An 18,065-nucleotide genomic window follows, 5' to 3' on the forward strand; every position below is an offset into this window, starting at 1 on the left:
CTTTGTCACTCACTGTGCATGAACCTTCAGACTGCCTGTCTGTAAAATGAAGGTGCCATGGTTCCTTAGGCAGAGCTGTGGACTCGAGAAGAGATAATGTATGCAGAAGTCTTCTGTAAATTGCAAAAAAAAAAAAAAAGCCTCTTGTTATTGTTCTACTATTATTAATATCATCATCATTGTCATCATCATCATTAAAGATTTTTTCATTAATAGATGAAAAGTTGAATTGTCCATAGCCAATATTGTACCAGTGACGAAACTGGCAAAGACTAGTTTTTAAGATATGTGAGAAGGTGGAAAATGTAGTGAATTTGCCCAGTCGCTCAGCATTAGTGAAAGACAGTTTTGGCAGAGGAATTACTTTTTCCATCCTCAAGTATACTGTCTCCCTTTCCATAGAAACTATGTGAGGCAAGAAGTCATGTGTCTAAAACCTTTGAACCTAAAAAAAAAAAAAGAAAGCTCACCTTCAAAACAAACTCTGGAGGGGCCTGTAGCCTTGAGTATAGCACTGCTGCTGCTGCTGCTAAGGCGCTTCAGTCCTGTCCGACTCTGTGCGACCTCATAGACGGCAGCCCACCAGGCTCCCCCATCCCTGGGATTCTCCAGGCAAGAACACTGGAGTGGGTTGCCGTTTCCTTCTCCAGTGCATGAAAGTGAAAAGTGAGAGTGAAGTCGCTCAGTCGTGTCCGACCCTCAGCAATCCCATGGACTAAGGCTCCTCCGTCCATGGGATTTTCCAGGCAAGAGTACTGGAGTGGGGTGCCATTGCCTTCTCCAGAGTGTAGCACAGATTATCAATATAAACTGTTATGAGACCCTGGTGAGCCGCACCCGTGACCTTGCTGACCCCAGTGCCCTGGATCTCGCACCACACACCTCAGGGAGCTCCCAGATCAGAAGCAGGTGTAGTCACTTTTGCTATTTGTCCTGGGGCTGCCCAGTGCTGCAGCTTGCAGGCTCCATGATAACTGCTCTCAGAGAACCAGGAAGTCACTAGACTGGCAGGCCAGTTCATTTACACTCTATTTTACCAAGCTAGCACACTCTTCTTTATAGTGTTTGTGACTGTGGTTAAGTATCTTAAAGTTATAGTCCCCTTATTCCTTTTATTTTTTCATAATTCAACAAACATTTATTAAAAGTCCTCTGAGTGACAGAAATAACCCAAGTAAGAGTCAAAGACCAGGTGTCTCTCTTTAAAAAAATTTTTTTATTGAATATTTAAGAAAATCTTATTTAATTTTTATTACATTTTATTATTTGATTTTTATTTCTGTTGTACAGCAAAGAGAATCAGCTATGCAGATACATATATCCCCTCCCTTTGGGAATTCCTTCCCATTTAGGTCATCACAGAGCACTGAGTCGAGTTCCCTGTGCTATACAGTAGGTTCTCATTAGTTACCTATTTTATACATAACATCGAAAGTGTCTATTTGTCAGTACCAATCTGCCAGTCCATCCCACCTCCCCTTCCCCATTGGTATCCATATGCTCTCTACCTCTGTGTCTTTATTTCTGCTTTGCAAATACGATCATCTCTAGCATCTTTCTAGATTCCACATATATATGTTAATATACAATATTTGATTTTCTCTTTCTGACTCACTTGGTGACTGTTCTTGAAGAACTCACGTATTAACGGGGAAAGGACCGATAAGAACATAATTGCAATATGACGGAAAAAACAGCTATAGATTCCTTTGGTTCTAAATAGCCAGATCAGACTTTAGCATTACTTGATTCAGCATCTCAGCAGTGTCTCCAGGGACCGGGCTCTTGTCCTCCTCCTGTTCTACCATTCTCAGTGTTGTTATAAAGAGGAAAACCCTCCCAGAAGACTTCTGATTTATCATCCAGAACTCATGGGCCATAATTGGGCCATATGTGTAGGCTCCCCCTAAGCAAATTGTTGGCAAGGGGCAGGAGACTTCCAGGACAGGCGGAAGCTCCAGGTCAGAGGTGGGCTCTCCTGATACTTGTCTGGGAATTAGACAACCAAGCAAAACCAGGACTTGGCAAACAGAAGAGGATGACGAAATGGATTTTTGGAGAAAACTACCTACAAGAATGTGGAGGGGAGGGAGCGACCACACTGAGAAGGGAAGGCCGGTGGATGGGTGGGGAACTTCATGGAGGAGCTGTTATTTAAGCTGCTATTAAAAGATGTCAGATTTTCAGAACGGAGCAGGAGTTTGTAGTTGGGTAGGGCTAAACTCCAGGTAAAGTAAATAACTTGATACTTTAGGGAACAGCAATAATCCTAGAGTCCGGAGTATTGTTTATGCAGAAGAGTATAATGGGCAGTAGAGCTTCCCAGGTGGCTCAGTGGTAAAGACTCTGCCTGCAATGCAAGAGACACAGGTTCACTTCCTGGGTTGGGAAGATCTCTTGGAGAAGGAAGTGACAACCCACTCCAGTATTCTTGCCTGGGAAATCCCATGGTCAGAGGAGCCTGGTGGGCTACAGTCCATGGGATTGTAAAAGAGTCAGACATGACTTAGTGACTAACAGCAACAATAACATACTGGGAAGTAAGACAGGAGATTGAGAGAATACCTGAATGTTGTTTCGACCTGGTCCTGAAGGAAATGAACTCCTCCCCTCTTTTCATCTGTACATTCCTGTCTCTTCTTCCCATTGTCTTTGCCTTGCTCAGCTGTGTTTTGTTAACTTCTGTATCCCCAGTAGTTACCACACTGACTCATGTGATGGTTGTTCAGTACGTGTTTGTTGAAACTGAGCTGTGTCTGTGTCTGTGCTGTATATTGTTGTTCAGTCACGCAGCCGTGTATGATCCTTTGTGACCTCATGGGCTGTAACCCACCAGACTCCTCTGTTTGTGGGATTTCCCAAGCAAGAATACTGAAATGGGTTGCCGTGTCCTTCTCCAGGGGGTCTTCCCAACCCAGGTATTGAAACTGCATCTCCTGCACTGGCAGGTGGATTCTTTAACATTGAGTCACCAGGGAAGCATGTGTTACATATACATACATAAAAATTATATAACATATAAATAAACTGAATTTTTTCATACCAAAGGTACAACTCACAGCCTTATTATTACTTTGTGCTTTTTTAAAAAAATGCTAAATGTGGGTGTATGTTTGATATCATCTTTATTTTTACTGTTATCTAGGATGCTGGAGAAATGGTTCGCTCCTTCGTTGGTGGTTTGGAACTTGTTGTCAATTTACTGAAATCAGATAATAAAGAAGTGTTGGCCAGTGTATGTGCTGTTATTACCAATATAGCAAAAGATCAAGAAAATTTAGCTGTTATCACAGATCATGGAGTTGTTCCTTTACTGTCCAAGCTAGCAAATACAGTAAGTAATCCATCTTTTTATTTCAAAATGCATATTATCATGAGTAGCAGCAAAAACAATGAGCTCCAAATCTAGAGACCTGGATTCGAGTTTAATATCTGTCACTTATGAGGCATGAGATTTAGTAAATTCATTTAATTTCATTTAATTTCTCTGAGACAAATAATCGTGAAAGTATACTTCAAACTGTAAAATGTTAATATGCAGAATCTTTGTAGAAATAGAGGCTATTTTTCACTTATTGGCAAGTAAAGGGGTGACAAATATAAATGTTACTATAGAAGTGTTAACTATCGTATCACCGTCATCATTATTATGATCTTTAAGATGATTAGTCATGCCAACTTTAGAAGTTAAATGCTCCTTTCTAAGCTTAGCAAGCCTGTGTCGATGGCAGTCTTGAAAAGTGTGAAGTGAATGAAAGTGAAAAGTGAAGTGAAAGCTAGATTTTGGCAATCACTGTATTCTCTATCCAGAGCTGTACTAGATAGAACAAGCAGCCTTCAGAGATAATGACTTCACCATGACCATAGATATTTGAGCATGGCTTGGTCTGCCACTTGGCAGAAAAATCGTAAAGCAGAAATTCAGTGATTGGAAGCCTGCTTGATCTAGAAGACTTTTGGTCCAGTCTAATACTGAATTCCTAAGAATATCTGCCAGTTCCAGTTAAGGACTCCCAAGTCCTTAATCAAGAGAACAGTGTAATTAATAAACAGAAAATTAGAGCATTATTCAGTTGTATTATACCTGTAGGAGGTAATTACATCCAAAAAGAAGGATATAGTCTACATAAACAGTACAGAAGGGCTTCCCTGTAGCTCAAAGGGTAAAGAATCTGCCTGCAATGCAGGAGACCAGGGTTCGATCCCTGGGTCAAGAAGATCCTCTGGAGAAGGGAATGGCAATCGACTCCAGTATTCTTGCCTGGAGAATCCCATGGACAGAGAAGCCTGGTGGGCTAGAGTCCATGGGGTCGCAAAGACTCAGACACGACTGTGCGACTAACACACACACAATCAGAAAGGAAAATGGCGAACTCAGCACCTGCCCTTGTTTACTGCGTTGTCTTCGCCCTCTTAGGAACCAAGGTATCTTGCTGATGTGTACATATTCCTTGGGTGAAGAAGTAGAATGAATCCACTTATCCAAGTTATCTGGCAGGGTCCCTTAAGAATGTTCAATACTCCTTAATTATTTTTTATTATTTGACCACTTGCTGATCTGTAGCTCTGTGTTGTGAGTAGACTTACTCAGAAGGAAATTGAGCCTTGAGCAAATAACTAATGCCTGGTACCTGATCACCTTTGCCTGCATGTATTCCATTCAGTTCATAAAAAGAACCTTGATCCATCGGTGACCCCCCAAAATACTAGTTTCCATCAAGACACCAACTGTGTAGCCAGTGCGTAATTAACATCTAAGGGTGGTTCTCAACCTTTTTGGCACCAGGGACTGGTTTTGTGGAAGACAGTTTTTCCATGGACCAGGAGTGGGGTTTGGGGATGCTTTCAGGATGATTCAAGGGCTTCTCTGGTAGTTCAGATAGTAATGAACCTGCCTGTAATGCAAGAGACCCAGGTTTAATCCCTGGATTGGGAAGATCTCGTGGAGAAGGGAATGGCTACCCACTCCAGTATTCTTGTCTGGAAAATTGCATGGACACAGGAGCCTGGTGGGCTACAGTCCACTGGGTTGCAAAGAGTGAGGCAAGACTGAGCAACTAACACTTTGACTTTTAAGCTCATTGGCGTTCATTGTACACTTTATTTCTCTTATCGGCTTCACCTCAGGTCTTTAGGCATTAGAGCCTAGAGGTTTGTTGTTGTTCAGTTTTGGGGACCCCACATCTGGAGCATAAACACCACAGGGTCATTACGACGCACATACCACAGAATAACGTTTTCCTTGTGCAGAATAATGACAAACTGAGGCGTCACCTAGCAGAAACGATTTCACGTTGCTGTATGTGGGGCAGAAACAGAGTGGCCTTCGGCGAGCACAAGGCAGTGGCTCCCTTAGTGCGGTACCTGAAATCAGATGACACCAACGTGCACAGAGCAACAGCCCAGGCCTTGTACCAGCTCTCGGAAGATGCCGACAACTGCATTACCATGCACGAGAATGGCGCTGTGAAGGTACTGTTGGTCAACTTTGTGCGATAAGTTAAGTCAGTGTACACTGGAAAGAAACTTAAGTAATGTGAAGGTTTTACTAGAACGGGTATTTGAACACACAAAACTACCCACTTGTTGCATCACGACTGTGGATGGGTTATGTGTTACCATTATCATGGTTTGTCCTGCAGAAAATTTGTGTGAAAATAGATTCCTTCTAAATCAAAGAATATAATACATACTCAGTTAAATAAGTAATTGTTCCATAATTCGAATTGGATTAAACAAAACATATGTTTTTAGGGAGGGACTCTGGTGGCTCAGATGGTAAAGAATCTGCCTGCAATGTAGGAGACCCCGGTTCAATTCCTGGGTCAGAAGATCCCCTGGAGAAGGGAATGGCTACCCACTCCAGTATTCTTGTGTGGAGAATTCCATGGACAGAGGAGACTGGCGGGCTACAGTCCATGGAGTCTGAAAGAGTTGGACACAACTGAGCAAACAACACTTTTCAAACAAAATATATAGTGCGTGAACAATCAGTGATATTCATAATTCTGTTTAATGGTTTATTTACTTAGCACTTATATAGTAAATAGAGGCACCAGCTACACAGGAAAGGAGCTGACAAACAGCAGCTAGATAGTCTTGCCAGTCTTACCCATAAGCAAAGAGCCAATACAAAGACACTTTTTTAAAGAAAACAAACTGTGCGTCAAATTTTCTTTGCCTTTAACTAATATCCAGCAGAAAGTTTCTGTGCATAGGCTTTGATGTATCTGTATGTTGGGAACTACCTAGAGCTTCTGAGTGGAGTATTTTTATGACAATGTATATAAAAATACTCAAGAGTACATGTATAGCTTACAAGTATTAGGAAAAATTGGTTTCAAGTTACAGTTCTTTTCTACAGCTTGTTTCCTTGTACAATGTAATTTTACTGTCCAGTGTCTCAGTTTGGAGCCTATGATAGCCAGAGGCATTTACATTTTGAAATGTATGTCTAAAGTTAGCTTGATCTTTTAAACAAAAGCTAATAAAATCTTCAGTTAATGTATCTTTCAAACTTATATGTGCTGAATATGAAGATAAGCCTGGTAAGCTATAGTCCATGGGGTTGCAAAGAATCAGACACAACTGAGCAGCTAACTTTTAGCTTACAAAACATCTTCAGAGGAATAAGATTCTTAAAATGCCAGTTGGTAATTTTTTGAGGTGATTATTTTAATTTATCCTTTAAGCCCTATTAGAGCTGAAGAATATGATGTTAATTTTTCTGAATTTAAACCCGATTAAACCCAAGTGTGTCAGCTTTTCCGTTATAAATCCATTTTTACAGCACACCAGTTAGGCCATATTGATTTCTTCAAGAAAAAGAAAAAAAACTGGCATAAAAAGCACCTTTAAACTAAGCACCAATTTTTTTAAGTTAATTATAAAAGATATACTGGAATGTTAACTTCAAGTTGCTAAAGAATGGTAAAAATGCCATCACTTCTATGTGATCATGTTCACACTTCAAAAAAGATTTTCTAACTTAAAATTATACATTCTATTATTGAATAAGTACAGTCTAATATGCATAGCCTAAAGACTTTTTAAAAAATTAAAAGCTATAAAAGTTAAGTACCTGGTAAAGTGTCAGACATAGACCATGCTTAGACAATTGCCAGTTCCTTTAAGAAGAGAATTTCTAGACTACTCAGAATTCAGATTTAATAATGTTTACCTGTTACACTTAAATTTCCATTTATACCAGCTATAAATGCAAGTCTCAATTATTTCTTCTAACACAAATCCATAGGTAATCTAAAATCATTTACGAATTGTGCTGTGCTGTGAAAAGTGTTGAAACCGTGTTCACCCATCCACATAGCTTATGTAAATCAAAAAATAAAGTAACAAAAATGATTAGGGTGAGGGACAGGATAGAGAACAACAAAGAAAGTTGGGTTTGTTTCCCTTGAGACCCCTTCCCAGGTCAGCTAATGGTGTCTTGAGGTTCTCTCTGCCTTGCTCACCTGCATTCCCAACTACCTGCCATTTCTCATAGAGGATGAGTGTAAATATATGCTTTTTATAAGCTTATCGTAGGCTGCTCTGTCCTGACACAGAGACTGTCTTTATGGTGGGCTCTCCCTCATGTAGCCGTGGGGGAAGCCTGAGGACCTGTGTCTCCCTTCTTTGGTTTTAAAGAGTTAAAATTGTGGATGATAGTGTACTGGGTGTTGGTAGAACCCAGTGGGGTTTGATAGTTTCTTGGATGTGAGGAGTAAAGGAAAGTGTTGAGTCAAAATTAACTCCAGGTTTTGGGCTAAGTGAAGAGGAAGTTTCCATCAAACAAGACAATGCAAGAAAATATAGGCACTTGTTATTCAGTCACCAAGTCCTTTCTGACTGTTCGCAACCACAGGGACTGCAGCATGCAGTCTCTTACCATGTGCTGGAGTTTGCCCAAGTTTGTGTCCATTGCATTGGTGATGCCATCCAACCATCTCATCCTCTGTGACCCTCTTCTCCTTCTGCCTTCAATCTTTCCCAGCATCAGGGTATTTTCCAATGAGTCGGCTATTCACATCAGGTGGCCAAAGTATTGGAGCTTCAGCATCTGTCCTTCCAATGAATATTCAGGGTTGATTTCCTATAAGATTGACTGTTTTAACCCCCTCACTGTCCAAGGGACACTCAAGAGTCTTATCCAGCAGCACAGTTCAAAAACATCAGTTCTTTGGTTCTTAGCCTTCTTTATGGTCCAGCTCTCATAGGCGTATCAGGGTGTTACAGTACCTGCGGTCAATGCATTGCATTGTATAATTGCTAACATGCTAACATTTCTGACTTCAAATGTACGTAAACTTTATCCACTAAGTTGGCAAATCCCTGACTGTTTTTGTTCCTGAATGCTATAGCACCTTTCTAGTCAAATGCTGACAGTCAGCCCTTCTTATTGGTGTGTTCTACCCCACAACCATGGATTCAACCAACCATAGATCGAAAATAGTCAGAAAAAAATATTCCAGAAGGTTCCAAAATGCAAAACTGAAATTTGCCACATGTACTGGCAAATATTTACATATCATTTACATTGTATTTGTTGTTGTTCAGTCGCTCAGTCATGTCTGACTCTTTGCAACCCCATGGACTGCAGCACGCCAGCCTTCCCTGTCCTTCACTATCTTCCTGAGTTTGCTCAAACTCATGTCCATTGAGTTGATGATGCCTTCCAAGCATCTCATCCTCTGTTGCCCCTTTCTCCTCCTGCCCTAAATCTTTCCTGGCATCAGGGTCATTGTATTTCATATTGTAAGTAATCTAGAGATTTAAAGACATACAGATGGCCAGCAGGCACATTAAAAGATGCTCAGCATCATTAATCATCAGAGAAATGCAAATCAAAACCACAGAGAGATAACACCTCATACCATCAGAATGGCTGTCATCAAAAGACCACAAATATCAAGTTTGGCAAGAATGTGGAGAAAAGGGAACCTTTGTGTACTGTTGGTGGAGATGTGGATCGATGCCGCCATTATGGAGAACACTATGGAGATTTTTCAAAATGTAAACATAGAAATACCATATGGTCCAGCAATTCTACTTTTGTGTGTATATCTAAAGAAAATCAAAACACTAATTTGAAAAAGATACATGAACCCCAGTGTTCATATCAGCATTATTTACAATTGCCAAGATAAGGAAGGAACCTAAATATCCATCAACAGATGAATAAACAGGATGTCAGTTCAGTTCAGTTCATTTCAGTCACTCAGTTGTGTCTGACTCTTTGCGACCCCATGAATTGCAGCACACCAGGCCTCCCTGTCCATCACCAACTCCCGGAGTTCACTCAGATTCACATTCATCGAGTCAGTGATACCATCCAGCCATCTCATCGTCTGTCGTCCCCTTCTTCTCCTGCCCCCAATCCCTCCCAGCATCAAAGTCTTTTCCAATGAGTCAACTCTTCGCAGGAAGTGGCCAAAGTACTGGAGTTTCAGCTTTAGCATCATTCCTCCCTAAGAAATCCTAGGGCTGAGCTCCTTCAGAATGGACTGGTTGGATCTCCTTGCAGTCCAAGGGACTCTCAAGAGTCTTCTCCAACACCACAGTTCAAAAGCATCAATTCTTCAGTGCTCAGCCTTCTTCACAGTCCAACTCTTACATCCATACATGACCACAGGTAAAACCATAGCCTTGCCTAGACGGACCTTAGTCGGCAAAGTAATGTCTCTGTTTTTGAATATGCTGTCTAGGTTGGTCATAACTTTTCTTCCCAGGAGTAAGCGTCTTTTAATTTCATATACACAATATGTGTATATATATATATATATGTATATATATATATACACACACACACACAATATAATGTATGTATATATACACAATAGAATATTACTCCGCCATAAAAAAGAATGAAAATTTGTCATTTGCAACAACATGGTTGGATTTGGAGGCTGTTAAGTGAAATAAGTCAGACAGAGAAAAGCGAATACTGTATGTTATCACTATGGAATCTGAAAAAGACAACAAATTAGTGAATATAAGAAAAAAGAAACAGACTCACAGAAAACAAACTAGCGATTAGCAGAGGGGAGAAGGAAGTGGGATGGGGAGAAATAGGGGTGAGGGTTTAAAAAAGTATTAATGCAAACTGTGCTTAGTCGCCCAGTCGTCTCTGACTCTTTGCGACCCCATGGACTGCAGCCATACAGGCTCCTCTGTCCATAGGGATTCTCCAGGCAAGAATACTGGAGTGGGGTGCCATGCCCTCCTCCAGGGGATCTTCGCAACCCCGGGATCCAACCCAGGTCTTCCGCACTGCAGGCAGATTCTTTACAATCTGAGCCACCAAGGAAGCCCATTAATACAAACTACTATGTATAAAGTAAATAAACTACAAGGATACATTTTGGTCTTCCCTGGTGGCTCAGTGGTAAAGAATGCATCTGCAATGCAATAGTTGCAGGAGACACAGGTTCAATTCCTGGGTCAGGAAGATCCCCTGGAGGAGGGCATGGCAACCCATTCCAGTATTCTTGCCTGGAGAATCCCATGGACAGAGGAGCCTGGTGGGCTGCAGTCCATAGGGTCACAAAGAGTCGTACACAACTGAAGTGACTTAGCGTGCACACATATATTGTACAGCACAGGGAATATAGCGAATATTTTGTAATAACACTAAAGGACTATATAATCTTTTCAAATTATGAATCATTGTGTTGTACATCTGAAACTAACATAATATTAACCATTGACTATACCGCAATAAGAAGTTTTTTAAAAAGTACATAGGACAGTGTGTGTAGGTTATATGTAAATACTACATCATTTTAAATAAGGTACTTGAACATCCATGGATTTAGATATCCACGGGAGTCTTAGAACCAGTCCCTGAGGGACAGCTGTGTAGTTTTATTTCCTAGACCTGCAAACACTCCTGTAGCAGCTGCTTCTGAACAATGTGGACAGGTTCCTTGACAATTACCAGAGTCATCCTGTCACCCTGTTCATAAGTAGTTTATTCTAGAGTTAGCTGTTTCCCTGTACAATTTCCTCAACAGTAGCAGCTGCCATTATGTACTGTATCTGTCTCATGCCAACTGGTCTTTATTCTGTAGTAACAGCAAAGGAGCAGGCTTGAGGGTCTGGAATAGATTGAGTTCAGTTTCTAATGTGTTCCATTCAAACAGTCAGCTTGAGTTTTAGGTCTAGAGCAATGCTATCCAGTAGAAATGTAATGTGAGCTACATGTGCCATTTTACATTTTCTAGTAACCCCAGTTTAGGAGAAGGTAAAGAAGCAAGCAAAATTAATTTTAGTAATATATTTTATTTAACCCAGTATACTCAAGATATTATTTCAACATATAATCATTGAAATAAAATGCTAATGTTTTATATTATCTCTTTTTTGGTACTAAATCTCCAAATCTGGTGAATGTTTTTACATTTATGATGCATCTCAATTTGGACTGGCCATGTTTCAAGTTCTCCATAGGTGGTTTAGTGGTTTTCTTATTCCACAGCATCGGCCTAAGAACAGAAGAGCAGGAAGATTCAGGAAGTGTCACTGGAGAGGTACTGAGTCATGATGGAGGGTGGATAAGATGTTTTTGGCAGAGAGTTTAGAGAAGCCTGGGAAATGTCTACATTTTCAGTCATGGAGCCTGTAAACCATGAGGAAGAGCCATCACAGTGAACTTAGGAAGTCAGCAGGCTAACCAGGAGTTCTGGGAGCCAAAGAAAGAACAGGTTACCAAAGGGTTTGTGTTTAAACACGCTAAGCAGTCAACAAGGATTTCCTAATTCAGTTATGATGAAAAATAATCCTTGTATGCTGTCCACCTGAAACTATCATAACATTGTTAACTGGCTATACTCCAATATAAAATAAAGAGTTGTTAAAAAATAATCCTTGCAGTAGAGCCTCTCCAGGTTAAAATCTCTTCTGTAGGAACTAGTAAATACCCTGCTCTGATGGATACAATGGGACAGGAATAATCCAGTTCTTATCCTTTTATGGTTTCATGCAGACTTCCTTCTCCAAGTATCAGCCCCACGGTCTGTGTCATCACAAAATCTTGTGAACACGGAAGCAGAGCTGTTGGCAACTCTATTGAAAATATAAGACATCCAGGAGATATATCAGTCATTTGCTGATCATAGCAAAACTGTAACATAAGAAAATGATTGAAAGAGGGGAAGAAGTTGCAGAAAAACTGAGCAAGACAAGCCCTTTCCTAAGACAGAAAAGTGATCAAATAGAAAGATGATGAGTACCTTTAAGAGGCATGAAACTGCTTTCTCCATAGTGACATTGGGTTTGTTTATGCAGATGTCTATACCAGGCAGATAAAAAATACCAATATCTTTCTGAAAGGCAGGAAATTGAAGAGGCTGCAGAAATGCAACCTGGAGTAGTCCCAGCAGTGGCAGAGTAAGGGAAGAGTGCTTCTATTTGAATAGGGTTCCAGTAAGTTAGGTTTTAGTTTATCATATTTAACTTTAACATTATTCATGTGTCAAGTGTTTTCCTCATTTTATTTTTATTTTTAACTTACAAATGTAATAGCTTTATTAACTCTATGTGTAATTAACATATATATGTATATAATTAAAGTATATTATTTGGTCAATTTTGACATTTATATGTATGTACTATGCATACACACACACACATGCAGACACAGACACCCCCCCCACACACACACACATGAAACTATTAAAATATCAAGATAATGATGTCCCAGAGTTTTCTGCTAGCCCTCGGCAAACCTTCGTTCTTGCTCCGCTCTGTCTTGGGGCAACCACTGATCTGCTTTCTATCATTATAGATTAGTGTTCATATGTTAGCATTTTCTAGACTTTAACATAATTAGGGTCATACAGTATGTGCTCGACTTTTTGTTTGACTTCTTTCAGTTCAGCTGAATTGTTTTTATCTTCATCTCTGTTCCTACATGTATCACGAGTTCAGTCTTATTGCTGAGTAGTATTCCATTGTAGGGAGTACCACAATTTGTCTGTCCTTTCACTTGTTGACGGACTTTTGAGTTATTTCCCATTTTAGGTTATTACAAACGAAACTTCTGTAGATATTCATGTCCAAGTCTCGTATGGACATATGCTTTCACTCTTCTTAGGTAAATACCGATGAGTGAGTGGCTGGATCATATGGTACATGTTTAACTTTTGAAGAAATTGCCTAATCTATTTTCCAAAGTGTTCATGCTGTTGTGCATTCACACCAGCAATGTCTGGGAGCATCCCTGCCAACACTTGGTATGTCCAGTCATTTTTATTTGAGACGTTTTGATAGATATGTAATGATATCTCATGGCTTCAGTTTCAATTTTCCTAATTACTAGTAATATAGAATATCTTTTAATGTGTTTATATGCTAGCTCCATAACTCCTTTGAGAAAATGTTCACATTTTTTGGCCATTTAAAATTTTCACTGTTTGTTTCCTTATTATTGAGTCTCAAGAGTTCTGTATATATTCTGGATACAAGTTCTTTACCATAGGTATAATTTGCAAATATTTTCTCCCAGTTTGTAGCTAGTTTTAGTCTCTTAACAGTGTCTTTTAAAGAGTAGACATTCTTAAATTTGATGAAATCCAATTGATCTTAAAAAGTGAATCATGCATGTGGTGTTACATGTAAGAAACCTTTGCCTAACACAAGGATTTTCCATGTTTTCTTCTGCAAGTTTTCCAACTTTGGGTTTTACATCTAAGTCTATGACGCATTATGAATAAATTTTAGTTTATGATGCTAGGTGTGAATTGAAGTTAATTTAGGGAAAGGCATAAGGACATCATTTGTTGAAAAGGTTTCCCTTTCTCCACTGATTTCCTTTGCAATTATAGGGAAAGAAATCAGTGAATACATATCTGTTTTGTTCCCTTGTTGTAGGCATCTATATTTCTGCCAGTACCACACTATCTTCATTACCATAGCTTTGTGAAAAGCTTCAAAGTTACATAGTCTAAGTCTTCCTACTTTATTGTCTTGAAGTTGTTTTGGCTATTCTAGCTCTTTTACATCTCCATACAAACTTTTTTTTTTTTTTTTTGAGGAATTTTAATTCTCACTATGTTTAGCAAGAGGGACTTCCCTGGTGACTCAGTGGTAAAGAATCCACCTGCAATGCAGGAGACATAGATTAGATCCCTGGGTCAGGAAGATGCCCTGGAGAAGGAAATGGCAACCCACTCCAGTATTCTTACCTGGGAAATCCCGTGGACAGAGGAGCCTGGCAGGCTACAGTTCATGAGGTCACAAAACAGTCGGACACAACTTAGAGAATAAACAACATGTTTAGCAAGCAGAATGCTTCAGACACACCTCAAAGATTCTTTACATTGCTAAGGTGTTCTTTTTTTTCTTTTTTTTTTACTTTTTTTATTTTTAAAATCAGTTCATAACTTTCTACAGTAAATGCTTCTGGACATTTTTGATTGGAATGACATTAAATCTGTAGATCTTTGGGGGAAAATTGATACCTTAACAATATTGAATCTTATGACCCATTAAAAAGAACTATGTTCCCATTAAATTAGATCTCACTTTAAATCTCTCAGCTACATTTGTATAGTGTTCATCGTATGGGTTTTTCACATCATCCCTATGTAATCAAGCTTTTTTGATGCCACAGTAAACAGTATTTTTGAATTTCAATTTCTGTTGTTAGTTGCTATTATATAGAAATGTGATTGATTCTGTATATTAATCTTATATCCTGCAATCTTGTGAAACTAACTTATTTATTTACTCTAGTAAGTTTTTGGAGATCTTTCATATTTTCTACCTTGACCAGGAGTAGGCAAACTTTTTCTTTAAAAAGTCAGATACTAAAAAAAAGTCAGATATTAAGTATTTTAGGCTTTATGAATGGCATATAGTCTATATTGCAGATTCTTCTTCCTTTTATTGTTGCCATTGTTGTTATTATTTACCATACAAAAATGGGAAAGCCGCTCTATATTCTGTAAGCCATACAAAAACAGATTGTGGCTTGCCAACTTTTCACATAAACAATCTTGTCATCTCAAATAAAGGCTTTCTTCTTTTCCAATCTGGATGTTTTTATTTCTTTTTCTCCTGATTGCATTGGCCAGAAAACTCTGCATAATGTCGGAAAGAAGCAGTAAGACCAGATGTCTTAGTCTTAAGGTGGTGCATTCAATCTTTTACCATTAAGTTTAATGTTAGCAGTGGGTCTTTCAGAGGCAGTCTTTATCAGGTTAGGGAAGTTCTCGTCTATTACTACTTTAATGAGAATTTATCAGAAATAGATGCTCATTTTGTCAAGTGCTTTTTGTATATCTACTGATATCATCTTACAGTTTTTTTTAGTTATTATGGAGAATTATATTCATTTTCATTATATTCATTTTCAAACCCAGCATTCTGAGGTAAACCCACTCTGTTTTGATGTATTATCCTTTTCATACATTGTTGAACTTAACTTGCTGACATGCTGCTTATAGTTTTACATTTATATTTGTTTTTATAGTGGTTTTTTTTTTTTTTTGCTTATAATGTCTTTCCTTTGTGTTGCTATCAGGATAATGCTGACTTCAGTGAATGAGTTGGGAAGTATTTCTTCCTACTCAATTTTCCTGAAGAGTTTTATAGCCCTGGGATTATTTCTTCTTTAAATGTTTGGTAGGATCCAATTTCTTTAATCAATAAAGGGCTGTTCATGTTATTTCTTCTTGAGTGAGCTCTGATATCTTGTATCTTTCAATGAATTATTTCATTTCATCTAAATTGTCAAATGCTTTGGCCTAAAGTTATTTAAAGTATTTCCTTATCTTTTTAATATATATAGAATCTGTAGTTATCGCACAACTTTCATTCCTGATATTGGTAATTTCTGTCTTCTTTTTTTTATCCTGATCAATCTGGGTAGAATTCTATCAATTTTATTGACCTTTTCAAACAACCAGTTTTGTTTCATTGATTTTTCTCTGTTGCTTTTTCTTTTATTGATTTCCTTTATGATCTTTTGTATTACCTATCTTCTGATTACTTTGGGGTCTCATTTTCTCTTCTTTGTCTAGTTTCTTAAAGTGGAAACTAGGGTAATTGGTTTGATACCTTTATTGTTTTCTAATAAATGTGCTTTGTTGTCCAAATTTTCCTCTAATACTACATCTCAGAAGTTTTGATAAGTTATATTTTCATTTTTATTGTTTCATTTCATAAGTTAAATTAGAAATACTTTATAATTTCCCTTTTGATTTCCTCTTTGGCCTGTGGATTATTTAAAGATGAGATGTTTAGTTTCTAAATACTTGGGGATTTTTCCAGTGGTTTTCCTGTTATTGATCCACAGATCCTTCTGTTATTAAATTATAAATGATCCTTTATATATGATTCTTTCTGTTATTAAATTATAAAATTTAATTCCATTGTAGTCAGAGAACACACATCGTATGACTTTTAAAACATTTCAGACTTGTTCTATGTCCCAGAACATGGTTTGTCTTGTTAATATTCTATGTCCACTGGAAAGAAATGAGTATTCTGGTGTAGTTGGGGTAAAGCATCCTATAAAGTTTAATAAAGTCAAGTTGGTTAATATTGTTGTTCAAGTATTCTACATCTTCACTGATTTTGTAATTATTTTTCCTACCAGTTATTGTGGATTTGCCACTTTCTACCTGCAGTTCTGTGAGTTTTCGTTTCCTTCATATTTTGACGCTCTCTTGTTAGTTGCATAAATATTTAGAAATAGTATGTCCTATCAATGACCCTTTATCACTATGACATGATTTTTATCTCTGGTCAAATTTTTTGTTTTGGAGTCTACCTTTTCTACTGTTAATAGAAACCCTGATATTTTTTCTTAGGTTACTAGTAGCATGCTAAATTCTATAGCTTTTTCTATCCATTTATTTGTTTGCATGTCTTTGTTTAAAGTGGTTATTTATAGGCAGCATATAGTTGGGACTTGCTTTTTTATTCAAATCACAGCCTCTGCCTTTGTGGGAGATGTAACAGGGAGAGCCTATACTATTTACATTTAATGTACTTTTGACATGACTGGCTTTAAATATATAATGTTGCTTGTTTCCTCTTTTTCTCATCTGTTTTTCTTTCCTTCTACTGTCTCCCCTTGGGTTTATGAAGTTTTTTATTATTCCATTTAATCTCTTTTGTCACCTTACTGGTTATGATTCTTTGTTGTATTTTAGTATACATATTTACATTCAGTATATATATTTAATGTATATAAAGTTACATATTTAATTCAGCATAGTAGTGGACTTCAAGTTATAGCATACATAGAAACAGATAGTCTAAGAATCAGACAGCATGAGTTCATTTCTGTCCTCTCAACTTTTGTGCTACCGTTGCCATGCCCTTGAGTCCTGGTGGTGGTGGTTTAGTAGCACCTCTTGCGACTCCATAAAATCCACAATACATTGTTCTCATTTGGGGCTATAAGTAGTTACTGTTGACATATATTTAAACCAACAGGAAAAAAGGACTACTTATTCTGTTCTGTAGTGCAGATTTTCATCTGGTATCCTATTCTTTCTGCCAAAAGCACTTTTAACATTTCTTAGAGTACACTTCTCTTGATGATAAATTCTTTCAGCTTCTGTTATGTCTATAAAAGATTTTATTTTGTCTTTGTTTTTGAAAAATATTTTTGCTGGGTGTAGAATTTTACACTGACATTTTTTTTTTCCCTTTCAGAACTTTAAACACATTGCCCCATTTTATTCTCACTCGCCTTATTTCTGAAAAGAATCTGCTGTCATCTTTATGCTGCTTCAAAAAAGTGTCTTTTTTCTTTGGCTGCTTTAAAATTGTGTTATTTCCACTGATTTTAGGCAACTTGATTATGATGTGCCTTTGTGCCTTTTTTTTCATGTTTCTTGTGCTTGAGGTTTGTTGAGCTTCTTGGATCTGTGGGCTTAATTTCATCAAATTTGGAAATTTTTGAACCACCGTTCTTCAAATATTTTCCTTTTCTCCATCTTTCTAGTGTCCTTGGAAACTCCATTTCCACTGATATGTGGCTGCTTCAAGTTTTCCTACAGCTCCCTCCCATGGTGTTAGATTTTTTAGTCCTTTTTCTTTGTGTTTTAATT

At 38.1% G+C, this 18,065-nt stretch overlaps 1 protein-coding gene across 1 annotated transcript in view; it reads left to right on the plus strand.

Annotated features, from left to right (window-relative positions):
• ODAD2 (outer dynein arm docking complex subunit 2) overlaps positions 1-18,065 on the plus strand; it is a 158,828-nt gene that overhangs the window by 109,980 nt on the left and 30,783 nt on the right. The window contains exons 17-18 of the mRNA XM_068987709.1: positions 3,146-3,334; positions 5,251-5,472. Coding sequence (XP_068843810.1) covers positions 3,146-3,334; positions 5,251-5,472 — 411 coding nt within the window. The remainder of the gene's footprint in view (positions 1-3,145; positions 3,335-5,250; positions 5,473-18,065) is intronic.

This window comes from Capricornis sumatraensis, chromosome 15, assembly GCF_032405125.1.
Source record: "Capricornis sumatraensis isolate serow.1 chromosome 15, serow.2, whole genome shotgun sequence".
Classification (NCBI taxonomy): domain Eukaryota; kingdom Metazoa; phylum Chordata; class Mammalia; order Artiodactyla; family Bovidae; genus Capricornis; species Capricornis sumatraensis.